The following is a 25,889-nucleotide window of genomic DNA, read 5'->3' as shown; positions in this document are numbered from 1 at the left end:
AGTTCAACGAATTCAGCCAGGCCCTCCCCACAAAAAGAAACTGAAGAAACCCGCAACTCACGGACTTTATCTGCTATATTAGGGGTTTTTTGATTTTATTTTTGTTTGTTCCTACCCCCCTCTTGATAAGTGTGCATAATAATGATGTCAACCCTGGTCAAGCAATCTCTTCTAAGGGTTCGTTGTACTGCTCGATGGAATGTAAGTGCAGATTTGTCGATATGGTTGTTTCACTCATTATGTTGTATTTCATATTCATGCTGAAATCCACCCTTGTCAATCGGTATGGTTGAAATTGTAGGTTACACGTCAGGCCTCTTCTTCCACAGCATCAGCAACAGCTGCAGCACGTCTAGCTTACGAGGAAGCTATTAATTTAATCCAAGTAGATAAAAAGGAACGTCTTCAAATGTTGAACCGTGTGGAGAAGGAGATCGCCCGTATTGCGAAAAGTGCCACACCAGCTCAATTAAAAGCACTCAATGCTCTAAAGTATGATTTGGAAGTGAAGTCAGAACTCAACGAACCAGAGGTTCAAAGAAATTTCAAACTTCGAAATAGTAAGTTAAGGACAAAATCCAACTGTACTGTTAGTGATTGTCTTAACGAAACAATAAACAAAAATGTAGTTGACATGTCAAAGCCTGTGTATCGTTATATGCGACAAAAAGAATTCGAGAAACAACCTAAAGCTATACTAATGCAGCGTATTACTCAAATGAATGTTATACCTGACCTTTTGAATACAGATATGAATCCAACTGTTCAAGTAAATATCAAACTACCTGAACAAGGTACAATAGAGCCTGGCATTTTCATCAAATCTGAAGAAGTAAGTTGTAAAGACCGATTAAATCCATTCAAATTATGGTCATTTATAGAAATATTATGAACGTTTATAGAGTGTTAAGCTACCTGAAATCGAAGTGGTGAACTTCCACGATGAACCTAGATTATATACTTTGATGATGATTGACCCAGGTAAGTAACAATAATGTTGCTAAGTATGCTTTTTTTGTCCAAGTAAATACCGTAAACTAAAACTAGATACTTTTCACTCTAGATTCGCCTGATGTTGAAAATAAAACATATCAACAACGTTGTCATTGGTTAATGTATGTACAAAAGATGGCTATTGATCTATAGAGGAAGAAAAGCTAAAAATTGTTCTTTTTTTTAAATTACCAGATCGAATGTCAGTCTATCAGCTACTTCACCTATCGTTAAAGAAGGTGATATCGTCCTCGATTATATTCCACCTCATCCTGAAAAGGGCACTAAATATCATCGATATACTGTTATTGCTTACGAACAACCGAACGAAGGCAAGGACAGAGTGGAACTCAAAGTAGAAAGTAGAAATCGTATGAACGTCAAAAATATAGCTGATCAACATGGATTAAAACCAACTGGTGTCAGTTTCTTCCGCGAGGTGTGGGATGAACATGTGCCAACAATTTATAAAGATATTCTTAAAGAACACGAGCCTGTTTATGGCAAACCCCCTAGAGTTCAACCTATCATTAAACGAGCTGTATATTACTCATAAAAGCAATACTAGTCTTGACCACTATGTATACATAAAATTGTAAATGAAGAATAAAATTATGTGTATTATACCTACGTCTGGTAGAGCTTTATCCCGTCAAGTAGCGGTCTCTTCTGGCGTGAAGATAGCATTAGTATTAAGTATTAGACAAGCCCTATATCGCTCTTGAAAAATCCATATTTACATACTTTTATTCAAACTGCCTATGATGTGACTAAGCATATTTGGTGGTTGTAGTTCTCAGCTTACAATGCGGCCAAACACTCAGTCTTAACTCTACTTTCCGGAATACTGCAGAACTGTCAGGACACTATGTAATATTACTGGCTTTTCTTTTTACATTTATTCACGCCCCTGTCAGATTTGGTAAACCTCTTTTTCTCTTATTCATCGTTAACCCATTTAGGCTGAAGTCGGCATGTTGATCATTTCACCCATTTTAAGGAAACAAGCTCTCATTTCCAAACGACAACAAGCTTCTAGCATATTACAACCACTTCGAAGATGGAATCATACAAACACTTCTGCTGCTGTTACTACTACGACGGATATCGTACCAGACGACCCTATTCATAGGGTTGATTTAAGGGTAGGAAAAATCGTGGATATCAAAGACCATCCCGAAGCAAAACATTTATTTATCGAACAAGGTCAGCTTTATGAGCAAATCTATGGCATAGCACAATGTATGAAGAGTAAAGCAGTGTTATAACACCCTTTATTTCGTTATTTCAGTCGATTTGAATTCTGAATCTACAGAAAATATGCCAAATCCACGTACTATTGTCAGCGGCCTTGCACCTTTCATGCAAAAAGAATCATTACTAGTAAGGGAATAAAGATATACATCAAAGGCTAAATAGCAGACGATGTGATAATAATAACCTTTGTGGTTTCGTCTTATGTAGAACAAGCTAGTAGTTGTTGTGAGTAATCTGAAGCCAAGCCGATTTCGGGGTGTACTATCACAAGGTATGCTACTGGCTACATCATCCAAAGATGGTAAGGTGGTTCGACTGCTTTCTCCACCTGAGGGCACCAAAGTTGGTGAGAGACTTGCCTTAGAAGGGGTGGAGTGGCAAGGTGAAGTGGACCCTGTTTTAAGGCCTAAGCAGAAAGTATTTGAAAGTGTGGCTCCCTTTCTAAAGACAAATGAACAGGGCATTGCCACTTACAAGAACATAAAGTTAATGACAGAAAAAGGGCCGATCATATGTGAAATCAAAGACGGTCAGATCTCATAAAAAGCAAATGAAGAGAATAAGTGTTTATTCTTGTAAGCCTGAAATAAATAGAAGATTTGATGTAATCATATCATTATTATACAGTTGGAAAGTTCCGTCTGTTTAGTAATACAGCTTTCAAACTACGAATATCACTCTTCAAACCAGATAAAGCAGGTGAATCCATATTGGAATTATGACGCATGTAGTAAGGTGTATAGCTGTAAGTGTTGGAGGAAGATAAGTCTACGCCTGACGTATGTGTCGCTAATGTATCCTTAAAACTGTCAATGTTTGCAATAAGAGCGTTGTAAGGTTTTTGTTTTTCGTTGAACAGAGCAGTGATACGATCTTTTAAAGTTGTACGTAGTGTATCCAATTTGATAGGTAATTCTGTTTGACTCTTGATTAAAGCATCAGATACTGTCTTTTCCTCTCCTTGGTCAATGAGTGCATCCAAATCATCGTTTTCAGTGTTGAAAGCTGTTAAAAGGTCTAATAGTTTATCAGCCATTTCTCTTCGTTGAACATATCTTGTACGCTGATAATCTGCAATACGGTTAAAGATAGGACCAATGAATTGCTATAAAAAGTAGATATTGCATATAAAGATAAAGCTTTTAGCAGAACGAAAAAAAAAGGATCCCCATCCTTTCAAACTCTAAAAATGTATCTCTTCTTTACCTTTAATAAACCAATAATGCCTGCTGTTGCTCCAACAGCACCCATACCCATCATCATTGCTAACGCAAACACTCTCTCTGTTGGTACAGGTGGTGGCGAAGGTAAAGGGTAATATACAATTTGGGGCTGCGTATAAGCTCTCGGCGGTAACACAGGTGGCAATGGAGGTCGTTGTTGTTGAGAAGAAACAGCTGTAGTCGTAGTGGTTGGTGTAGCCATCTATACACCATCAATTACAGAATATATATCAAAAGCTGCATCTACCATAACTATCTCAATTTTGAATACTTACATTTTCCAAATTCGAAGTGCTGGGTACAGTGTTACCACTGTCTACTCTCTTAAACGATTCATCAATTTCAGCCTGGGTCAAACCCTTATTGCGTAAAAATGCAATTTTCTTGTCCTTATCAGCAGAACGCACTTTAAGTGAAGAAAGGAAAGAAACAGCTTGTTTAATCATGTCTTCTCGGAGGGGTGCGGTATTGGAATTATTATCGGTATTAGCATTGGCCTCAGCAGTAGAAATAGTACTGTTGGTGTTTGTATTCGATGAGGTCTGTGGTATGGGTGAAGTAGCAGCTGTAGACGGGTTGGATTTCGTTGAAGTTGAATTATTATCTTCAAGAGCCGGTGCTTGTTTTTCTACAGTTGTAGACGCTGGTGTTTCGTTTATCGTTGTTGTCGAAGGAGATGTATTTGAAAGTTCATTTATGAGATTTTTTACTAAAGAAGACGATGAAGAATTTGACATTGTTCAATCACGAAACGAAACAGAAAGCAAGAGGGACAGAATTTCACATGCTGACTCATTAAGCAAAAAGTATCACAACCAAGTACAGTTATAAAGATCTTTTATACCAATCAAATTCAATACTTCAAATTCAATCTTCAGCCAATCAAGGAGAACTTACCTTTCAAACGTAACAATCTCGGTTGCCTTTTTATTGTGAATTCCTTTGCCACAATAAAGGTTCCATAAACGTAAACGTTCATCTTTTTTAATATGCCGGTTTGTTAAAGCGGTTTGACAAGTATTAACGGCATCAGTTGAAAATATCTTCTTCGCTCAAACACTTATGAGACGGTTGTTCCGTTTCACTGGAAGTTGATAGCCAAAATATAAACAAATTAACATTAGCAAGCTATTGATGATGATCCCAAGTCTATCTTGAAAGTTTTGCTCATTGGAAAATTTAACCCAAAGCGATAAATGGTTGGCTGTGAGACTAGCCAAGATTTGAATAAACCTTATCCTAATTTATAAAGAAGCTCATAAAATGATGGTCGATCAAACAATTTAAGGCTAGCTTTTGCATGGAAGAATGCAGACCAATTATTGAATTTGAATTTAGTTGCCGTTACAGCATGAGTGGATTGTGTGATGAATAGAACAGTGAACCATTTTCAATGTTTCATTTTTCATTGACGTTTTGTTTATATTGGATTCGGAAGACTTTTGTTTTAGTTGAGTCAACAACGCATTTGAATATGTTCAGCGTTGTACCTTATGCCTTTCCATCTTAATCAACATGCACCCATACTGTCCCAAATTGTTACCTCGAATTAAATATAGAACAACCTCAGTATAAGGTCAGTATTCTGGTGCACACTTTGATGTTGCTTGTTATTATGGTCGTATTTCCTCAGTTACATTAATGGCTCAACAGCAGTTAACATCTAGGACATTCTCATAATGTAATTTCCTTCTCTGCTGTGCCAGAATTTACAATCTTAACCTATTTCAAAAGGCCGATAATCGTCTGAACTTTGCTGCAAAAATAACCGTAGTTAGGCTCGCTTGAAAATAAGACGTTGTTCACTGATTTTACAGCAACTGTATTGCAACTTGTCAGCACGCATGAAATAAATTTCCGCTACTCAGCAGAGGCGCATTTTCTCTTGTGGTGTCCTTTTTCACACCTTTTTATCTGACATCCCAAGAGCATCACTGACAACGTTGCAAATGAGTGAACTACCAACACGCCCTTCTACACAGTCATCCGTTTATAGCGATCAACGGTTAGCGCGTGCCAAAAGCATTTTAGAGAAGAATTTGAATAGAAGCAAAGGAGCGGAAGTATAGTGCACTCCACTACAGTTTAGCAATGAAGAAAAGTGCATCATCAAAGTGTACCTGTTCTTATTGTACTTTCAAATAGGTTAGCTTAAGTGGAATGACATTTTTGTTTTCTGAAATGTTACAATATGCACAGAAGAGAGTTAACGGTATTCAAGATTTGGAAAGAAAGTAAGGATATTCATCAACCTTTGTTTATTATTCTTATGTGGACTAAAGACGGAAACTTTACTCCTGAAGGCTCAATGAATTTGGATATCGTGTTGGTTATCGTTTACTTGAATTGTTAGCTTGGAGAGAGAAATCAGCAAAACGAGAAATAAAAGTCATCAATGTTCTCTATTTTATTCACAGTACAGTTTGGAAAGCATTATTCAACAAATCAGCAGATTCACTTGAAAAAAGCACTGAAAATGAAGATGAATGTAAAAGAATAATATCCTATAATGTCTACCCAAAAGTGAAATTCAAAACACTTGATAACCATTTTTTTTTTATTTACGCAATAGACATGATATCCGATAACGACCCGCTATTGACAAGATATATATCAGTGCCAAAAGAACTTTCACAGCTCAACTGTAATGCCTTTGTTGCTGGCATTGTGGAAGCTGTTCTGGATGGATGTCAATTTGTAAGCTTTATTTTTTTTGAATTGATTTTAAGCGAATGTTTCTGAAGAGAAATCGTACTTGTGCAATTAATTAGCCTGCCCGAGTTACTGCACATACTGTGCCCATTGATGGATTTCCACAACGAACGACAATCCTGATCAAACTGGATAAAGAGGTGTTGGAAAGAGAGGAATTTCTGAAATGAGCAGGAAGATTACTCTGCAATATACCAACTGAACACCTGATTAGTTTACTACTTTGCCTTTCCGCCTTTCTTTGTTGTCCTATCAAAGGTATCAATAAATTTCTTGGGGACGCCCTTGTTGATCATCAATTTAGTGATAAGTTTTATTTGAGGGCCTTGTACCATCAACTCCATCAAAGGGTTCTTAGGGCTAACGCCAGCGATAGGGTTATCTGAAGGATACAGCATATATTTGTTAATATTTGTGCTTTTAAAACGGTTATAATAAAATGTACATAGGACCTACATGTTGCGCTACTAGCACATAGGCGGGTCAATTCTTTAGAGAGTTCATCAACATCCAAGTCGAACGCTTCCATACCAGTAACCTTCGTAATTGTCTTTCTGCCTTGTCTGATTTCTTGAGTAATTTCTATAGGCTTTGGAGATCCTTTACGAAGAATGGGTTCTTTTCCTGGCAATTTAATTGTATGAAAGTGTTGCATCTTCGAGCATAGTCTATTTAATAACTGATCCCTGGCTAGTTTTTGGACAGAATGATATTCTTGCTTGGATAAAACTATATCACATAATGTGGGATTGATGTTGATCATCCTAAAAATGTGGTCATATGCTTTTAGATTGAATATAGCTTAGGATAAAGCGGCTAATAAGATAAATACTTACTTTTGGTTTTGGGAATCTGCCAAATTGTTGATTTTGATATAGTCGGTCAAAACCTGACGAACCTCAGGAATCGTATACATTTGGCCCGCGTCGTATTTAGCTTCCTCGAAAAACTTTGTTAAATGTTCACCCAATGGTTTGTATAACTCCTGGATCTCGGCTTGTTCAGGTTGCTGTGAATCTTTTTGGTGCGCAGTGCTTTTACTGGTGTTTTCAATGTCATTACGGTTTTCTTTTGAAGATGATTGTGATGCTGCTGTAGTCGCTGCTTCCATAGTTCGATATGGCTGCAAATTTTGTAAGCTTGGATGAGAATAGTTGATAGACGTAATCATCGTTTCTCCTCGCTGCTCTTTCGTTTTTAGCAAGCCTGCTTTTTCCATCGTTTTCAGAAACTTTTGCAACTTCTTCCAGCTAGATTTTTTGATATCCACTTCATTAACAAACTCTAATGGTCGGCATGGCATAATATAGCTTGAGTAGAGTGAGGAACCTGATAATGGTAATATATTGGAATGGCTATCTGCCTTGATTTTATGCACTAATGCATGGTAGAGTGATTTTTTGAGCCACTCGTCAATTTCTAAGGAGCAAATTATTTTATTAAGCTGAATTCAGAACAGTGATTATTATAATGGGATCTTACCATTTGTCTTTAATTCAGCTTTCGTATCCTGTTCCTTCGTTGCAGACTGTGCTATTTCTGTTGATTCTGTTGATGCAATTGCAACCTCAGAGTTTATAAGCTCGCTGTTTTCGGTGTTATTATCGTTGTTACTGATATCTTCTTGTTCTTCTTCTCCTTCTCCATCAGTGCCATCGTCTTCTACTTTTTTTAATTCTGGTGGTGCAGATTTATCACCCATAGCCCATAAATAGTCTTCATACACATGAATAATATGCACCGCTTTGCCCTTCATCCCTGAACGAGGTTTGATATCTGAGGTTGGTAGAGCCATTGTACCAACAGCAAGTGGATATCTATATGGTTAATATTGATGAGAGACTGTTTTAATTAGTGGACTTTTGAAAGACTCTACCAACTTACGCGTAACCCTTGATGGTAATGGCTACTAAGTCACCAGTTTCTAACTGCGGAAGGGTACCGTCCGGCCCAGGTACTAAACCGGGAATCATCAAATCTGCAAAGAAAAAGGACAAACCTCGAATGAGAACTAGGTAAAACATTACCTGACAAAAAGTATTCGAATATACTACCTGCACCCTCCATCAGCTTATTAATAACAGGATCCCAAGTATAGAGTTTCGGTAACATTGACGGGTATTGCCATAAAGTATACACTAACAGTTGAAAATTTTTGGTTACAAAGAGTGGTTTATATGTCACTGTAAGCGGTGGTGAGATGCAAAGCTAACCTGTTGGAATGGGTGGTAATTTTTCTAATGATATGAATAGAACTTGCTTCCCAGACATGTATATTTTGCCTGACGTTCCGCTATGAGATATAAACTTAGCCGATCTTAGATCGTCAGGCATCAAAGGTGAACCGCCCTCGGCAGTACATATCTCCTTGACGAGAGGATAAGCTTCATATGCCTCAGTTTGAAATCTTCGGCGATCGGAGGAACGTAAAGGACTGAATGTTTTCAAATTAGCTAAAGGCTTTTTGAACATTGTCGGAAGCTGTTGCGATTAAGCGAGAATGAAAGAAGAAACGATTACTTGCGAGGCGAAATGCATTTTATGCCTTCCTCGCATGACAGTCGTGGTGATTCAAAATTTGAACTCCACCACTCCACCATCTTTTACATAAAACCTATCGATGCTTCACTATCTTACTGTACTTTTAAAGTAGATAAAAATATGGGTAGAGAATAAACAATAAAATTTAGTGAATATGCTCAAACTAAAACTTAAGTAGAAGACTTTCAAAAGAATAGAAAAAATTGATCAAACTTTCAGCATTTCAGAACGCGTAGCTATCTTTAAGTCGTTGCTTCTGAAGATTTGGCAGCATGTTCTTTACGTTGGCCTCAATGAAAAATGACCGAACGACCATTTCCTCTGCACGTAGGCTTTAATTCTTAAGCAAAATTATTGAGCATCCTTGCCACAATATTGCGTCAATATTTTGATCCAGCTTATGTTTATGTCATTAGCGTTACTGATGATTTAATTGATTGGATCATAAAAGGGCTGAACAAGTATAGAAAATAATTGAAGAAGTTGCCTTCGAGCTGCAAATTCATCATGTTTACAACAGCTATCAGTGAACGTCTTTGACTTTAGGAAGCACCCTTTTACAAGTATCTTGTCACAGTCGTTGTATGGCACTTAAAGTCAATTCTGTTAGCAAAATTATTAAAGGATTCCCTATCCTTCTTACTATTATTGCTTTCAAGAAATTTTCAAGCAAATGTTCACCTGACGTTCAGTTTTTTTTACCATCCTTTTTCAGCGTCTTATTGTTCTGTGGTTCCTTTCTAGATAAATCTGCTTTCCACATGTATACCTTGCTTTGGAATATTTATTGCCATTGGCTATATTCTTTTAAGCCGTCTATTTCTGTTGGTTCTGTCGCTTCATCTGTCTCAATATTATATATTTCAGTTTCTGATTTTCTCTTTTTTTTTTTTTTTTTTTTTTTTTTCTAAGCTGTAAAAGTATCAAGAAAATATGATGAATTAAGAAAACGAAATACATGACGATTTTTAGCTATCTGCTACCATTGATGTACCAGTGATACAAGTATTGGCCCTTATGAGCCCTCTTAATATCAGCATTTAACAAATAGAGTGTGTTAGAAAATAGTTAATTCCTTCTTACTGCTTCTGTTTTCTCCTCAACCTTTTTAGATGCTTTTTATAAGATTTGAAAGCAACAAATAAGCTTTTACGTAATTCGTCGAATGTGTTCTTAAAAAGTAGAATAAATCGGAAGAGTAGGACGAAAGGAGGAAGCAATTACATTTTGAACAATTCATTGTTAGATGATAATAATGTACATCCTTTCAGAAGTAGCAGCAACTTATTAAGATCAGATATGTTGTTACGGCGTTTTCAACATTAGCGAATTTAAACGATTCAGGGGGAGGATGAGTTTATTATCATCCACAGGTTAAAACTACCAAAATACACATTAACATTGTCGACGGTGAATAACAATAATCATTCGCTAGCTTCTAAGTCAACAGTACAAAGAATACATTGCTATTACTATCACACGTTGATTGCTGCTTGTACTGTTGGTCACTATTTGCAACAATGTCTTTTGATTAACCCATTGTTGGGCAAGTTCTTATTTTTATTCCGTAATAACCTATAACGTAAGTCATTTTGTTCCTTCATTATGATAGACCTTCTTCCTCAGTTAATACAGTCTTTTATACAAATAAACGAGGTTCAATTGTTAAATTCTCTTACATGTTGGAAGTAAAAACGTAGTAAGGCAATGACCTTTTTTAGTCTCACGTTAAACACTATTGGGTTACTGGGTTTTAGACTTTCAAAATGGAGTAATCCAATAATTTCAGATTTTACATTTTCTTTTTCTTCCCTTCGTTTCTAAGCGTTTACAACAAAATCAAGCATATCATGGCGTGGCTAAAATCAAACACCTTGTTGATGTCGATTTCGTTGCTCCTTCTGCCGATTTTGCCATTGATTGGAATATTTTCATTGCCCTTTATTATTGCCTTTATAGGTAAAACAGCAGTAATCTACAATCAAATCTTGGACCTTCTTCAACTGAAATAGATCATTACTGTAGTCGCCCTGTATCTTTTTGCGTGGTATATGTTTTACGTACATGCACGCACAGACAATCCAAAATTCGAACTACCGTATGATCCGTCTACCATATTAAAGATCGACATGGTATTACTAAGTCATGCGCTTGAATGGCTTGGATACATACCGTTGATTGTATCCTATCTACATTGGCGTTATTGGCAATATAGCCCAAAAAGTTTCAAGCAATTCGTCAGGTGCGTAATTTATGCAGTGCCTTTTTTACTTTCAGCGCCTTAAATTGACTCTGATTCCATCATTCCGTTGAAAGTCTTGACATACCTTACAACGAGCATAGTAAATTAGATGTATATCATCCTAACAAAATTTCCAAGAATAAGTCAACAGCTCCGCCTATCATTATCTTTATTTATGGTGGCGGATGGGGCTCAGGCTCCAAGCTCATTTATTCGACACTTGCCAATACGCTTCGTGAAATGGGCTACGTTATTGTTCTGCCTGATTATCGCAAATATCCTGAAGTAAAAGTAGAACAGATGTATAAAGATGTTCGTGACACAGTTATATGGACTTATGAGCATGCTAAAGAAATTAATGGCGACCCTGAGCAGATATTTTTACTGGTACTGTATCAGCCAATGTAAGAATCAAGAGTACATGTATATCGTCTGTTGATGATCTAAATATTCGCAAACAAACAGGGGCATAGTGCAGGTGCTCACTTGGCTGCTTCCGTAATATTACGAGACCTCATCAGCCGTATTATTTATGAAAAAGCACCACATACAACAAGTAAAAGCGCAAACATTTCGCAAAATTTCTTGCCTCTTGTCGAAGGCCTCTTACTGTAAGCTTAACACGGTTCATTTATCCACACTAACATCAACTGACAAGCTATGTAACGATTATTATACGCTGATACAGATTCTCAGGTGTATACGATATAGCAGCCCATTTTGATCATGAAACTTCTCGCGGTATCGAGAAACTCTCTGCTATGGCACGAGCTATGGGTTCCAACCGCGAAGGATACATTGCAAATTCACCTCTGTACATGGTTCAAGAGAACCAGAATCTATTTACAAATGCTGCAGATTTACTACATATGATGCCAAGGATTCTGTTACTTCACGGTCAAAAAGATAGTACTGTCGGCATGGAACAATCGACTCGAATGTTTAATATGTTGGGTACGCTGTTTTCTTCAAAAGATCGCGAGCAGGTCGACGTAAGAATGAGACTCTACAAGCGTATGGGTCATAGTGAACCTGTTTTAGGTAAATTTTTGAATTTTCCGTCAGTGTTACATTTGAACTACTGATCAACCATGTCAGCAGCTTTAATGCGGAACTTATTTACAGAACGTCCAGAGCAAAAATTGCTTTTGAGAGATATTAAAGAATTCGTAGACGGCTCCTAACAACTGAACTGATGACATTGTGATTATAGCCAATGGCAAGTATCTTCTATAATATGGCACTTTTAGGATTGGAGATGCAGATGCGCACTCATTGCTCAAGCTACTCTATATTTATTTGTAACCATTCTGTCTTTTAGATAATAAATACTTTTTTTTTTCCCCGCAGATTCTAGCCGTAGACTAGCTTTTTGTATAATATATAGTACAATCTATGATATGCCGTTTTGATTAGGTCCCTCACATGAAGAAATGCCAGATTCGACTAAATCCTTCTCCTCCGCCAAAATACCATATGAGCATGCTAGAGCCTATAGCTGCGCTTATAAAGGTGTTATTGCTATTTTTTTTTGTATTATCATCTAGGGGGGGTATTTCTGTTTCTGATGCTGTAGGAGCCCTTATGACTTTTTTGTCTGCCATTGTTGTACTCCCGCTGGAAGATGCTGTTGATGACTTTGACGGGGATGGTGTACCAGCTTTGATTGATAACGTATCACCAACTTGATGACGTTGTCGCGCACCTCTCGACTCTACTTTCATTTCGAATGCCTTTACCCATTCTTGATCCATGTCAGCTAATTCTTGTAGATCAGATTGAGTCACATTGTCTGCGTTCACACTTGGAGCTGAGGGTACCTCATGGACAAGTATCGTATCAGATTGAGCAGATTTTGATTGTGCATCTGACGACGGCGGATGCTGGAGTGTTTTCTCCAGCTCTTTATTGATACCTATTTGCCTAGATGCTCTTTGTTCTTTGGAAGGCTTACTTAATGATGCAAATCGACTACTTCTTTGACCTAATTTTATGTCGAAAGCATTCACCCAGTCCATATCAATTGGTGTATCTTTGCCTTCTGAATCTCCCTTCCCCACATCATTTTTCTCTGTTGCTCCTTCTGTTGCTACTGATTTACGTTCTTGAATTTGGTGTTTGCTTTGAAGAAGCTTTTCTGCTTCCTTTCCACTATCTTTTTGTATGGTTTTCCGTATGCTATGTAATGTCGGCGTCGAAGTACCAACTATTTTGGCTGTTTGATGAGTGAGCAATTGAACGATCATATCGTTTTTTGTACCGCTTATTTTCAAGTGATTCTCTTTGGCTAATCGTAATAGATCGTTTTTCTTCATTTTATGAAGAGACGCTTTTGTCCATTGACTACGCTTCGCAAAGCTACTTTGTATATACTTCACTGACTGCTTTAGCCTTGGTTGAACTGAGAAAAGCATACTGTCTGGTATTAAATGATAAGTAAAGATAGTTTAGGGCTTGTATAAAGATAAAAGAAAGGGTTCCCCTTTTTTTGACAAGTGACTTGCGTTAATTATGCAAAAAGAAGTGGAGAGAAAGCCGGGGTTAAAATGCTTAATTGGCTGATGTGATTTGTTACAGAAACTGTATTCATGCAGAAGCAACAGCCCTACGGTATATCTTCTGAGTTTTCATGCTAAAGTAGAAAAGAAAGAGAAAGGGTTCTGCACCGGTTTCTGTCCTTTTTTAAACTTTTATTATCTTCTACTTTATCTTTTACCTTCAATTATAAACACTGACCCCATGTCGTCACAGAGTAACCTACAAACCACAACTGCTGAAGGTGGCGTCTCGAACAGAAGGGATTCCCTCGTTCATACGTACTCAGGAAATGACAATTTGAGCCGTGTCGTGCTTCTTTGCTTGGATCCTTTATCAGCTGAAGTTACCTACAAATGGGCTTTGGACAACTTTATTTCAATCGAAAAAGATTTGGTAGGGAGTGCTTGTCTATTAGACAATGTTGAGCATATTTATTGACATTATGTTATATGAAGGTTGTACTTGTTCATGTTCGACAAATTGATATACCCGTAGCCCCTTATATTAACTCTACTGGCTATATTGATGAAGTGAGTGAGGAGAGAAGAAATGAGAGCCATCACTTGTTGCGAACATTTGCCGAGGATTTGAACAAGAAAAAGGTTTGTATGCTTAATGAGCGCCTTGGGTTAAACTGAATGTCACTGATATCTCTCTGTAAAAGTTTGCTTGCAAAGCCATATCGATGGTTGGTGATCCAAAGCACGAAATTTTGCGAAAGGCCAAGGAAATTAGAGCCGATGTAGTAATTATGGGTGCCCGAAATATGGGCGCCATCAAAAGGTAAAATATGCCCCATATTTATAAGCTCAGTTATGCATTGATACATTATGTTTTGATTAACAATCTGTGTAATATACAGAACTCTTTTGGGAAGCGTCAGCGACTACATTGCACATAACTGTCCGTGCACGGTGGTTATTACAAAGCCCGAACAGGAAGCACAGCAAGAGCATCGCAGAAAGTCTATCATATCACTCACCTCAAGCAGGGATAACACCAAATAAAAGTTTTGAGAGCCGCGTTACTCTTGCAGAGACTCTATTTTTCTCCCCGTCTCTTCCCTGGATTGTCTTTATAAGGCAACTGCAAGAAAAATCTATGTGAAAGAAGCATCAACATGACATCATAATATCTTTACAAAAAGAATAAAAAGCCCCTTTAATTGACATAAAAAGCTGTTAGATCATAGACAAAATTAGTCTTTTTTTCCTTTTCCATCATTGCTATCAGCAAACAAAAGCAACATGTTAGACTGTGTATCAGAGCCAAACTTGGACAATAATTCTGATAATGTTCAATTAAGTAAAAAATTAGAGCCTGCAGTCAATAAATGTGAAGTTAGCTATAATTCTAATTTTAATCGAATCACAGGTAAGTAGTAGAATTATTCGTTTAACACTATCTCTTTTAAGGAATCTAATATGAGATAGTTATTGCCTTCATCAACAATAGAAAATGATTTTGCTTATCCACACACATCAAATATTACTCAATCTACGTCCTTCACAAACGACGAAGACGAGGATGATGCAATCCCTCGAACACCGCCGCCTCCGGATCACTCCTTTAGCAATAATTTAGATAGTAAAAGACCATCAGCGTATGTCACATCCAATGGGAAGATCGACCATTCTGTTAAGCTCAATGACACTATTTCAGAAGGCAAGCCCAGTGTTTACCTATTTATCTTCGTCAACCCACTTTCTGGCGATAAAAAAGGTGAAGATCTGATCAACTTACCTCTTCAACACTTCAGATTACGACGTTTTCCACAAGTGCAAGTGGAGGTGCATGATATCTTAAACGAAGAGGATGTGACAGATGGCGTCCGAAAAATCAAGCTTGTGGAAGCAAAATTGAAGCTCGGCCAAGTTCCACCGATATCTGATGGCGATGATGAAAAAGAAACCAGTGACAGAAATAGTGGAGAGAAAGCATCTCAATCATCATCATCTTCTTCCCATAGCGACAATAAAAAGGGTGTACTATCACAGGCAGCTCAACAGAGACAAATCCATGTGTGGAGTGCTGGTGGTGATGGGACAGTAATGAGCGTTTTTGAACTTTTAGTCAACTATAAGATCGACCTTGATTTAGTATACTTCTCTTGTAAGTTTTTCTAAAATGTTCGTCAAACATTTGAATCGTTAAGAAGTGTCACTTCAACATCAACCCTTTAAATATCTGTCGTTTTCTTTTACAGGTATCCCTTTTGGTACAGGCAATGACTTCAGTCAAGTTCTGGGTTGGGGCCGTACAATTCCTGACAAGGATCTTCTGGGATCTAGATTGCAAAACTTGGAAGAACTGATTGCTGAGCGATTAGAAAAGTCAGATGCTGCTCGCTTGGATATCTGGCAAATGACAATGACAGCATACCCGTCTGGATATGTTAGAGAAGCTGGCCCGAAAGAACGAAAAGATGGCCATGATGTTGCTGAAGTAAAAGGTCACACTTCTGATTGTGAGCATTCTATGGTTAGGAAGATGAGCAATTATGTTTCGATTGGTGTACAAGGTTTTGTAGGCAGCGGATTTGAGGCCCACCGGGCAGGTAATAGGCTTGCTAATAAGCTGGTATATGCTCAAGAAAGTTCGAAATGGGTATTCTGGCGAAGGTTCCCAGATCTGTCACACTTTATATCTGATTTTTCCCAACAGGACAATAAGGTATTAGAATGGCTGACGCCCTCAGAAAAGCGGGGCATAGGCATGCTTCCATCCGACATTTCACAAATGATGAAAAGTCCAATCGATTTAGTCATACAAAATATACCACATATTTGGTAAGGTGTTTTTTAAGCATATATATATATATATTATCATTGTATTTCGATAACTAACTGTCCTTTGCGACATATGAATGCAGGGGCAGAGAAGTGGATTTATGGGGAGAAGCGCAAACGGGTTTAGAATCAGTTCGAAATCGCTCTGGACCATGTGATCCTAACAATTGGAAGCCACAACGTGCCAATGACGGACGATTGGAAGTTATGAGTATCGAAAATATGACTAGTTATTTGAAAAAGCTAGCCAATATTCGCGGTCATGTCTCTCGCATAGGCCAATTTGATTCACCTTTTGACATCAATTTTCGTGAGCCTGAGCACCATGTAAAGGAAGTAAACAAATTAGACGGGAAAACTTCGACTTGGACAAAAGCCAAAGCTTTTCTTAAAGACAAGAAACGACATAAATACGAGAAAAAAAACATGATGTGTATCATGTGTGATGGAGAATTCTACGAAATGAAAGATCCGAAGTCTATCGAATTTAATAGGTTCGCACAAATTTGGACACTTGGTAAAAGCGACTCAAAGTCTCAAGGAAGACTTGTACTGGATGAGTTGGGCTCGAGAAATGATAGAGAACATTAAATATTTGTCTATTTCTTGTTTAAATGGAAAGATATTACCCTGCATATTACCTTATATTCACTTATACGTACATATATTGATTAGCTTAATATTGAACCAACATTTTAATTTTCATTTTTAAGCACCATATATTGTTTCTGGTTTATCTATTTTTAAAGCTACTCGAGGACGGCACATCGTTCATGTTGTGTTTCAAGCAAGATTTTATGTTTAAAAAGTGCAAGAATGATATCTTCCGTGCGTTAATTACTCCTTTCCTCTGCCATTTTGCGGATAATAGTAGTCGCTGCTATGGCTTTGAGTAAATTAAGAGCTCTTTCTTGGACAGAAAATAGCAAGAGAAGAGTTGTATTTAGTTAAGAGTAATGAGCACAACATTTTAAGCAAGCGAACCGTATAAAGAGAACAATAAAAAGGCAAAATAGACATAAAGTAGAAAAAGTTAAAATAAAATCAGAGACGAGATGCTTAGTTTTGAAATGAGTCCAAAGCAATAAAAATTGAACAACCTATTAAGATTAGGGAAACGAAGGCAGACGATAATAATCAGATATAGACGGGAACAAAAAAAGTATTAAAAGCTTTTCAAAGGTACTATTAACATTATATCTTATGTGTTCCGTTTATACATTTATGTCTTTTCGTAATGATGTGTCTAACTGATTTGTGTAGATATTTTGTGACAAAGCGTTCTTTTAAGTTCACTGACTTACGTATAGAAATTATTCGGGGAGGGGGGGGGGAATAGTATAAAATAACAGTCTATTGACGTAGATGTATGAAAGAAATAGTGATATTAGAGAAAATAATAGTCATTTAGCGAACAGAGACAGTCAACAGCATCTTTGACAGGAGAAGATCATATAGGTTATAAACTAAGATGATATGGGATAGTTCAAGTAAAGTGCGTCTAATATTGTATAAAGTCATTATACAGTGTGTAAAAGTACGTCTAATGGATTGCGTTTCCCACTTATGGTTCTGTAGGAGGGTTGAAAGCAAGAAATAGAAGTAGAGAAAAATATCGAACAGCAGGCCTTTAGTAACTAGACTTTTTTTCTAAGTCCTATAAGTAGAATGATACGATTAGATTTATTGTCTCTGGCTTGACAAATTACAGTAATCTGAGATGTATCTTCGTACAATCTGGTTATATTAAGGTTGCAATAGCTTCACAGTATATAATTAAAATGGTTGAGGTATACTTCATAGAAGTAGAAAGTGTATAAACACTGTTACACTTGTAAGTAGAGGAGTTAGAGTAATCGTGACTGAAATAAGAGATTTGCATTTTACCGAGATGGAGAAGTGTGAGGGCTTATATAATTTTCAGAGATAGGAATTAAATTAATTGATAGTAACATTTTTATAAAATCAAGATACATAGCTAACACCATCGTAACAACTAGTTGAATTGTATCTATATTTGGAGATGTCGGCTTGTAACAATACGCAAAGGATTACAATCAATACACTTAAATCTTGTGTTAAGAAATATTCGTATAGTAAGCCTAGGTACAGTAACAATATAGTATATAAAGAGACAATGCTTAAATAAAAAGTAATCAATTTTATTTTCCCTTCAAACATAATATCCATAATAATAAACAGAAAAAGACACACTATAATGGCACAAATGAGCACGATCAATCATAGCTAACTACAGTAAAATGCAGAAACGTATCACGAAAATCAGTAGTTTTATCAAAAAAGCCCAACGGGGGGCTCGAACCCCCAACCTTGAGATTAAGAGTCTCACGCTCTACCGATTGAGCTAGCTAGGCTTTTAGCTGTTTTTGAAGTAAGCTATATGAACCTTATTTATTAAATTCAATGTCAATCACATGATATAATTAAAATTTCTGGACCGGGTAAATATGAAATTCGGTTCTGTTGTGACCCGTACTTTAGCCGCATTAGGCTGAGTTGAAAACTTCGATAGTTTTTCACGTACCTCCTCTCCATAAATTATGCCTTTGACAACGAACTTTTATTTTGATCTTTACATTATCATTTAATACGTAATATACTTTCATCATTGATTCAGAGTTTGAGGCTGTATACATATATATTATATATAATATCATAAAAAAGTTATACATTTGGTTGCCGTTTCAACTCTGAATAATTACAGTTCAAGAATCAGAAAAAGAGAACTGAAAACACGGAACATTGGGGATCATATTTGATTGATAGAGGTCACTGAGGATACAGATCTTCTTCATGTTTTGTCTTGTGTTCTATTTGCTCTCTCCATCTTTCATACACAGCATCTAAATTCTGATCAGTATTCAATCATATCTTACGGACGCTGTTGTATCCAAAAAGCTGCCTCAAACTAACAACAGAACAGCCACAGTAATAATTACATAGTCTGGCGCACATTAGTATGATGCCGCTTATCACTATGATCGTTTTGCCTCAAATGAAATACTACAGCTTGTTTAGTAGCTCAGCACTGGTTAATTCCACTCATATTTAAAAGGTCACTGTCAACATTCTGAATAGAGTTAAAATGTTTGTTATGCCTGGCGCGGTTTATCGTCTACCTTAATCCATAGTTTAATATTGTTTGAAAGGAGTTCGATGTCTTTACTCTTTATCATTGACTAATAGTCAAACGCTTGGATTATGTTATATCCGTTCGGCTATCTTGGGAGCACAAGCTTGGCTTTTCCTAACATCGTCCAGATAAGGGCATCACAATGAACAGGAAGAACTGAGAAAGAAGAGGAGGTTGTTGGCTATTTCATAAAAAAAATGGAAATATAATAAAATAAGTCTGTTTAAAATCTGTAAAATCTGCATGTCACATGAGGAAAAGGAAATATTTATCTTATCGATTGAAAATGGTATATGAATGTAGGGAAAAAAAAAAAAAAAGAAAAATCATGCTAATTCCAGGTTGGTAAATTCCTCGGGCACGGCATCCAATTCGCCAACAATTTCTCTAAACTTATCAAGATCTATTATAAACAATTTCATATCAGTATTAGTTTGAATTTATCTAAAATAACAAGTATTCGGACTGTGACACGTACTAACTGGCTTTTTCTTCCTTACTAAATATTCAGTTACTTTCCATGGGTTCATTCTCTCTTCCTTATTGAATTTTGATCTGATTTGATTTCGGGTTCTGCCAGGCATCATCTTCGAGATAGTATTGAAGTCAGTCCCAAATTGCGATAGCAGATCATAAAATCCCTCAGTTTCTAATTCGTCCCATTTGGCTGACTTCTCTCTTCTACCATGTGTTGTGCTATTGACTTTTCTTGTCATAGCATTTTCTTCCACTACTTCCATAGCGTCACCGTTAAAGCCTTCATCATGGCGTCCTTGGTGTCTCTCTACCACTAGAGTGTCTGTGTCCAGAACAATTTCACCATTCACAATACGCACCTGAACGGCATTAGAACTAAGATTTATTATAAATTAAATCACAACCCACTTTTCAGTCGTATTACAATTCGCGTAGAGCGAGTAAATTACTTACGATTCAGTTAAAACTGGGCGTTCTGCTTCTCTTCTACGCCGTTCTTCATCTGCAGCTAACTTTTCCGCAGCTTTCATTTCTTCTTTTGCTCTCTTTTCCTCTTCCTCTTTTTTCCTCAACTCCTCCGCCTCTTCTGGTGACATTTTCAGTAAAGCCTCCTGCTTTTTTAATTCAGCTTGACGAGCTATTTCCATTTCTTTGTAGGTTTTTGATACAATTCCATCAATATCCTTGATGAAATACGACATAGGCTTTTCTAAATGTGATGCTTTATGTGGGGTTTCATCATTGGCGAGATCTTCTAGTGTCTTCATATTCTCCACAAGGCGGAAGTGATCCTTTGGTCGGCCTCGGCCTTTCCCTTTTGTCTTTCCTCTCATCGACTTTGCTCTCCTTCGTCTTCTTTCAAGGAAGGTATCTATATGATCACTATTCATCATACTCTCCAATTCATCAATCTCATCAATATCAATATCCTCGCTGTCGTTGTCTGCTCCATTGTGAGATTCGTCGCTATCATTTTGACCTCGCACTTCTTGAACTACGCGTCCATCAGAAACACTAGCAACAGTTGGTATACCGATAGCAACAGCAGGCGCCTGTCGAGGTCTTAAGCGAGAAGGCGGATCTACTGTTTCAGCGATGGATGGCTTTCTAGGGCGACTTGGAGTCTCAATTGATGTTGTTAGTTTCTTTGCAATATGCTTTCGCTTCTTTCTGTGTCTATTTGGAGCTTTCGTAGATGCTGATGTACTAGCGCCTGATTGTTCATCGTCATCAATATGATCCTCATCCCCGTCAATATCTATATCACGCTCGTGGTCCTCATCTACTTCACCGGATTCATCAATATTTTTCCGCTTATGCGCTTTTCTATTTATAGGAAGTGAAGGTTGTTCTTTTCCCCTTATTTTTTCATTATCAGTGGTATGTGTCGATACCATCGATGAAGAATTACGTCCGTTGATGGCCAATTCTTCCTCTGTTAAAGACTCCTCTGTGATAGTGTCTAAACTTGAAGTTATGACTGCTTGCGGTTTTAACTCTGATTTTATGCCTGCTAATTCGTGCACTTTGATAACAGAAGCTCCTTCGTTGTCTGAATCATCACCATTTTCAATCTTTAATTCTCTAATTCTAACAGACGTTGCTGCTGTTGTCGATGTGTTAGTACTTGTGCTGGATGATTGAACTGCTCTCTCAACTTCTTCAATGGAAGGTTTAGGTGATTCTACTTTTGGAATAACCATATCAGCTGTTTCATCTTGCAGATTAATATCATCATCTTCAACAAAGATGGCTGATTTATGGATAGCTTTCTCAACGGGGTTTCTAGGAGAATTGATAACATTATTTACAGTATTATCAGGCATATTGTCCGCTACTGAAGACGTCGCGGCAATAATCTTCACTGAAGGTGCAATACTCGTAGAGGCTTCAAGCTGTGACGAAGGAGAAAGGGCGGTTGTTATGCTCACATGCGTGCTATTTTTGTGATCTGTAACAGAAGATGAAGAGCTGATGACTGGTGCATCTTGTGTGAGAAGTTGAGTTTGTGTTTCGAAGGATTGCGAAAGATCTGTGGATTGTGTCAAGGATGGTACCGCCGGTAACGGTTCGGGTTCATTTCTTTGCGTTGATTTATTTGTTGCAGCTTTACTACGATCCTTGCGCCTTCCTGCATTAGGTGTAAAAGTCTTCTTATTTTTTTCTGAAATAAATAGGATAAGTGAACCCATAAAAATCAATGAGTTTAATCATAGAAAAAATATACTTACTAACACCAGTACTGATAAGAGAGGACATTTCAGTTGTTTCGATCTGACGATCAGCGCTGGTAAAAGTGCAAAGAAAAGGAGTTGAAGCAATGTATTCAGTTGAGAAAGAAATCGATACTTTTTCAAAATTTGTAATCTCCGATTGAAAAACGATTTTTTTCAAGCCTATGAGGTCTTGAGATTATTCAAAGAGTTAGCTTTGATATACTTCCATTCTCTGTAGCGCTTCACACGTATTGAAGCCCTTTAATGATAAATAAATGAAAAGGTGAAACTTTGATGTATCTTTATCTGTTTATATATATGATTTGGAGAGCCAAAATGCTACTCTTGCTTCTTGACAAATTGATCCAGACCACCAATTTTTCTTTGGCTTATCGATTGTATGACATAGGTTATAATACGTGTTTGCTTTTCTATACAGAGTAGAAATGGCATTGGAGTAAAGTGTACATCCCAATCTACTTGATATATCTTTTTAAACTTGAGTCCAAGGAACTTTTCTGTCCGTAATATTTGTTTATCCTTAAATGTTTCTCTTTTAACTATTTCTGTTCTGCTTGTTATACGTCGATTCGTGCCTTAAAACGGATTTCCCTTCAGTCTCTTTCTTCTATTCCAAACAGAACATAAACTCTACCAATTATGCATTGACTCCATCAGTAACTTTGCAGATGAAATGATTCAAATATGGAAATATAGCTGACGATTAGAAAGTACTCGCGGTAAACCTGAAAGTTGATATACAAAGTTTGAAGTGATTTCGAAAGGTGTTTAGGATGAGACTGTAGAGGAGAGAAGACACCCTACGAAGAAGCATCCTAAAACGGTTCGTTTGACAGTACGAACAGCTATAGTATGTGCTTAAAAATATGCAAAGGCAGCATCTTATGTTGTTACAAACAACAGCACTAAAGACAAAAGCAACGGAGAAACGCTAGATCAAATTGTAAGGACAAGAGGCAGAGATGTCTATGGTGCTACTTTTGGAATCTCTTTGATCTCTTTCTCTTCGGAAATGTGTAATAAAACTCATTTTATTTTGTTCATCAATTAATTTCATTAACAACACGTAAAATTGTTAGTCAAGAGTAGTATTTGGCTGCAGATATCGTTATACTTTTATCTTCAGCCGGCTGATGTCTGTTCCTACATTAAGTTGTGTCTAGCATGATAGTAACTGATTAGCCCTCCAACAAACCAAAGTACATGCATCTTACATATGCTCAAAAAATGGTTTTTTTTTTTTTTTTTTTTTTTTTTTTTTTCTATTTATTTATTTGGCATTGAACTGTTTCGAGCAAAAATGGTATATTCACAGAGAAAAGAAAAGAAAAGGATAGTAAATCTTTTCGTACAAGCTAGCCTTGCACGGTAGCATCGATGTTACTGCGGTAATAACCGTTTTCAATAATTCTTATCAATAGAAAATTCTCAGTATACCGCTGTAAATCTGAGCAAAAGCACCCAAGGATACTTCTCTTATGAACAATATGATTGATTTATCCTACGATAGCAGTTGTTTCATGATGCCCTTTATAGGGTCGATAATATAAATACAATCTGGGTGAGAATTCTAAACAAACACGATAAATTGGTATGAAGAATAGGCTGCTTCGATATGCATGTACATAAGTTCATCTTAAAGCAGAATACGACTAATACGATATTTAACCTATTATTTCGATCGTCCCTCTTCTTTTTAGACTGATATTGGAATGATGGAGGAAAATATAGCAATTATATAAGTTGCTGCAAATGGCTGAAACTTTCTTATAATACACAATCGAACTATTGTAGCAATATCTAATTTTGTTTTATACTTTATAATTGACCTTTGATATCAATTTTTTTGAACTTCTTTTGACTTTCTAGTAACCCTGCAAGAGCACCTTTGCAATCTAAATATCCATTCCCTTTCGTACTGTATACCTTTGCCTTTTGCTCAGATAAAAATTTCAGCATTTGTTCTTCTGTATCAAACGCAAGCTCATTCTGTATAAAGCTGAATGGAATATCTGGGCGGCAGCTATATAGACAATAAATCATAAATTTTATGTTGCCAGACTTTCATAAAGTTTCGCATATCAACTTACGCTTTGCATAATGTGATTAGAGATTGGACGCGTTCACGTTCACAAAAGTGATCCATTAAATAAGCGCCCATATTAGGCGCACATTTGTATAGATTGAAGAAACAGTGATAGTTGCCAGTAGCAAGTGAAGAGCGTACTTCTAATGCATGTTTTACAAATTCATTTTCTTTTTGCTCTGGTGTTAAATCGGCCATAACAGAGTTGACATCTACATACAATATATATAATGTTCGTTAAGAAAGATAGTAAAACTGAGAAATAATAGTGCATTTACCTCCCCAGTTTTGAGTATGTAAATAGTATAGAATTCGGTAAGCGGTAAACTCCATGTCATGGCCACAAATTCCTCTCGCATACAGATCTTTCAATTGCGTTTGACATTGATTATACTCCCCTAAATCGCTCTTTAATAAAGTTGACAAGGTTAATACATCAATTGAAGTTGAGTCTCTCCTACATGGGATATATACCTTCTCTAGTGCTATCCGTGCATGAATTTCATATACTTGAACGGTAAACTCATTCTTAATATGTTGAACCTGTTTGAAAGAGGACATATAACGGTAAGCGTCAAACGTTAATTCTATTTGAACCTAACCAACAGAACTTACTGTCAGATCCTGACGAACAGATTTAAATTGGTCACATATATAGGTGTAGTTTTGTTCTTTCTTCCATTTCTCTTTCAAAAGTTTTAATGTCTTCTTGAGTATTTCAAGCGGCCTTACTGTTGTTGGATCAGGCGCCTTCGAGTAAAAAAACAAATAGAAACAGTGTCAAACATAACATTCTGATTATTTAATAACTTCGTGAGAAGTAATGCTTACCGAAGTCAATCTTAAATAATTCTTCTCTAGTTTTGTGCATGTGCCTACAACGGGCTGATTTAAGTCTGGAGGTGCACCATCCTATAAGAAAAGGATACATACGCCGTAAGTAAGATGAGCTCCTTTTGAGTGACAGTGTAACTCTTGTTTTACCAAATGTATTGATTGTAGATTAGATGAAACATTCTCAGCACGATATTGTGCAGCATCTTCTTCGAACCTTCTCAATCGCTTCAATCTTTTGGCTTCTTCGTCTGCAGTCAAATTTGATGGCTGCTGTTGTTTCTGCTTCTTACTATTGATTTGAGAAAGGTAAGCTCAATGTACTTCAAGTTAAAGTGACCCTTTACATTTATCATTACCTTTTCTTTTTCTTTTTATTCTTTGCGGCTGTACTAGTGCATGCACTAACGATATTACAATTCCAGTTACTTCTATGGTCACATTCTCAAGTTCTATCTTCTCTGATATAATATTTACCTCGGTAGATCAACTTCACTCCAGTCCGTTGTTAATAACGTGCCTGCTCTATGACTTTCAATAATAAGATTCCGTAGCTGTTCCTGTGCTTCATCTCTTTTATCGGGTGAACAACAAGCAAATACGTCCTGTACATATTGTCTATAATGACATTAGAATACATTCAGCAGAAAAAACAAAAAATGATACACAAGACAATCTAACTCACTTTAACGATGGAGGCCAAGTTTCGACAGCCATTGCATTCTTTTCGTTATTTATCTCATTTTCTGATTGCTGTTGGGCACTTTGAGATTTAGTAGCTGCTGTGGCAGGGGGTATCGATTCTT

At 36.9% G+C, this 25,889-nt stretch overlaps 12 protein-coding genes and 1 non-coding gene across 13 annotated transcripts; 7 read left to right on the top strand and 6 right to left on the bottom strand.

The window, feature by feature from the left end:
• The first annotated feature begins 52 nt into the window (after window positions 1–52).
• On the top strand, window positions 53–1,650 carry BDF20DRAFT_80643 (phosphatidylethanolamine-binding protein). Its single transcript, XM_053076521.1, has 5 exons — window positions 53–201; window positions 302–832; window positions 903–981; window positions 1,064–1,115; window positions 1,189–1,650. Exons 1-5 carry the CDS (start codon window positions 142–144, stop codon window positions 1,547–1,549), a joined length of 1,083 nt encoding a protein of 360 aa, XP_052941259.1. The 5' UTR covers window positions 53–141; the 3' UTR covers window positions 1,550–1,650.
• Window positions 1,651–1,882: 232 nt separating this feature from the next.
• BDF20DRAFT_80671 (uncharacterized protein) lies at window positions 1,883–2,426 on the top strand. The gene has a single exon (XM_053076531.1). It carries the CDS (start codon window positions 1,968–1,970, stop codon window positions 2,259–2,261), a length of 294 nt encoding a protein of 97 aa, XP_052941258.1. The 5' UTR covers window positions 1,883–1,967; the 3' UTR covers window positions 2,262–2,426.
• On the top strand, window positions 1,883–2,828 carry BDF20DRAFT_847693 (putative methionyl-tRNA synthetase). The gene is made up of 2 exons (XM_053079816.1): window positions 1,883–2,376; window positions 2,458–2,828. The coding sequence occupies exons 1-2, from the start codon at window positions 2,314–2,316 to the stop codon at window positions 2,791–2,793; spliced, it is 399 nt and encodes a 132-aa protein (XP_052941257.1). The 5' UTR covers window positions 1,883–2,313; the 3' UTR covers window positions 2,794–2,828.
• A 41-nt stretch (window positions 2,829–2,869) lies between these two features.
• Window positions 2,870–4,210, bottom strand: BDF20DRAFT_909696 (peroxisomal membrane anchor protein conserved region-domain-containing protein; the record flags this gene model as incomplete). Its single annotated transcript, XM_053083620.1, has 3 exons — window positions 2,870–3,355; window positions 3,457–3,675; window positions 3,749–4,210. The coding sequence occupies 3 exons, from the start codon at window positions 4,208–4,210 to the stop codon at window positions 2,870–2,872; spliced, it is 1,167 nt and encodes a 388-aa protein (XP_052941256.1).
• Window positions 4,211–5,654: 1,444 nt separating this feature from the next.
• On the top strand, window positions 5,655–6,355 carry BDF20DRAFT_812255 (NO signaling/Golgi transport ligand-binding domain-containing protein; the record flags this gene model as incomplete). The annotated part of the gene is made up of 4 exons (XM_053076762.1): window positions 5,655–5,707; window positions 5,777–5,961; window positions 6,046–6,170; window positions 6,245–6,355. The coding sequence occupies 4 exons, from the start codon at window positions 5,655–5,657 to the stop codon at window positions 6,353–6,355; spliced, it is 474 nt and encodes a 157-aa protein (XP_052941255.1).
• Window positions 5,939–8,890, bottom strand: BDF20DRAFT_847680 (uncharacterized protein). Its single transcript, XM_053079815.1, has 7 exons — window positions 8,399–8,890; window positions 8,240–8,323; window positions 8,070–8,163; window positions 7,668–8,002; window positions 7,022–7,604; window positions 6,642–6,949; window positions 5,939–6,567 (listed from the first exon to the last, which is right to left on the bottom strand). Exons 1-7 carry the CDS (start codon window positions 8,655–8,657, stop codon window positions 6,404–6,406), a joined length of 1,827 nt encoding a protein of 608 aa, XP_052941254.1. The 5' UTR covers window positions 8,658–8,890; the 3' UTR covers window positions 5,939–6,403.
• A 1,965-nt stretch (window positions 8,891–10,855) lies between these two features.
• Window positions 10,856–12,152, top strand: BDF20DRAFT_812772 (Alpha/Beta hydrolase protein; the record flags this gene model as incomplete). The annotated part of the gene is made up of 5 exons (XM_053076823.1): window positions 10,856–10,968; window positions 11,043–11,253; window positions 11,434–11,579; window positions 11,657–12,009; window positions 12,070–12,152. 5 exons carry the CDS (start codon window positions 10,856–10,858, stop codon window positions 12,150–12,152), a joined length of 906 nt encoding a protein of 301 aa, XP_052941253.1.
• A 69-nt stretch (window positions 12,153–12,221) lies between these two features.
• Window positions 12,222–13,799, bottom strand: BDF20DRAFT_80572 (uncharacterized protein). The gene is made up of 3 exons (XM_053076505.1): window positions 13,730–13,799; window positions 13,544–13,640; window positions 12,222–13,387 (listed from the first exon to the last, which is right to left on the bottom strand). Exon 3 carries the CDS (start codon window positions 13,380–13,382, stop codon window positions 12,390–12,392), a length of 993 nt encoding a protein of 330 aa, XP_052941252.1. The 5' UTR covers window positions 13,383–13,387; window positions 13,544–13,640; window positions 13,730–13,799; the 3' UTR covers window positions 12,222–12,389.
• On the top strand, window positions 13,708–14,513 carry BDF20DRAFT_909691 (uncharacterized protein; the record flags this gene model as incomplete). The annotated part of the gene is made up of 4 exons (XM_053083619.1): window positions 13,708–13,899; window positions 13,962–14,108; window positions 14,171–14,289; window positions 14,369–14,513. The coding sequence occupies 4 exons, from the start codon at window positions 13,708–13,710 to the stop codon at window positions 14,511–14,513; spliced, it is 603 nt and encodes a 200-aa protein (XP_052941251.1).
• A 240-nt stretch (window positions 14,514–14,753) lies between these two features.
• BDF20DRAFT_904346 (ATP-NAD kinase-like domain-containing protein) lies at window positions 14,754–16,886 on the top strand (the record flags this gene model as incomplete). Its single annotated transcript, XM_053083020.1, has 4 exons — window positions 14,754–14,880; window positions 15,109–15,618; window positions 15,713–16,295; window positions 16,379–16,886. 4 exons carry the CDS (start codon window positions 14,754–14,756, stop codon window positions 16,884–16,886), a joined length of 1,728 nt encoding a protein of 575 aa, XP_052941250.1.
• Window positions 16,887–18,597: 1,711 nt separating this feature from the next.
• On the bottom strand, window positions 18,598–18,670 carry BDF20DRAFT_t10. Its single transcript has one exon. It is a non-coding gene; the product is annotated as a tRNA-Lys (tRNA).
• Window positions 18,671–19,775: 1,105 nt separating this feature from the next.
• On the bottom strand, window positions 19,776–22,223 carry BDF20DRAFT_997747 (uncharacterized protein; the record flags this gene model as incomplete). Its single annotated transcript, XM_053085444.1, has 4 exons — window positions 22,158–22,223; window positions 20,380–22,090; window positions 19,928–20,301; window positions 19,776–19,852 (listed from the first exon to the last, which is right to left on the bottom strand). The coding sequence occupies exons 1-4, from the start codon at window positions 22,183–22,185 to the stop codon at window positions 19,776–19,778; spliced, it is 2,190 nt and encodes a 729-aa protein (XP_052941249.1). The 5' UTR covers window positions 22,186–22,223.
• A 1,758-nt stretch (window positions 22,224–23,981) lies between these two features.
• BDF20DRAFT_904345 (nuclear export factor) lies at window positions 23,982–25,800 on the bottom strand (the record flags this gene model as incomplete). Its single annotated transcript, XM_053083019.1, has 10 exons — window positions 23,982–24,186; window positions 24,254–24,461; window positions 24,528–24,657; window positions 24,724–24,792; window positions 24,865–24,999; window positions 25,081–25,161; window positions 25,234–25,375; window positions 25,443–25,514; window positions 25,561–25,701; window positions 25,769–25,800. 10 exons carry the CDS (start codon window positions 25,798–25,800, stop codon window positions 23,982–23,984), a joined length of 1,215 nt encoding a protein of 404 aa, XP_052941248.1.
• Between the last annotated feature and the right edge of the window lie 89 nt (window positions 25,801–25,889).

The sequence above is a fragment of the Mycotypha africana genome, assembly GCF_025528875.1.
Source record: "Mycotypha africana strain NRRL 2978 chromosome Unknown BDF20scaffold_1, whole genome shotgun sequence".
Lineage (NCBI taxonomy): Eukaryota > Fungi > Mucoromycota > Mucoromycetes > Mucorales > Mycotyphaceae > Mycotypha > Mycotypha africana.
The sequence above is the reverse complement of the archived record's forward strand: the minus strand, read 5'-3'. Positions and strand labels throughout refer to the sequence as shown.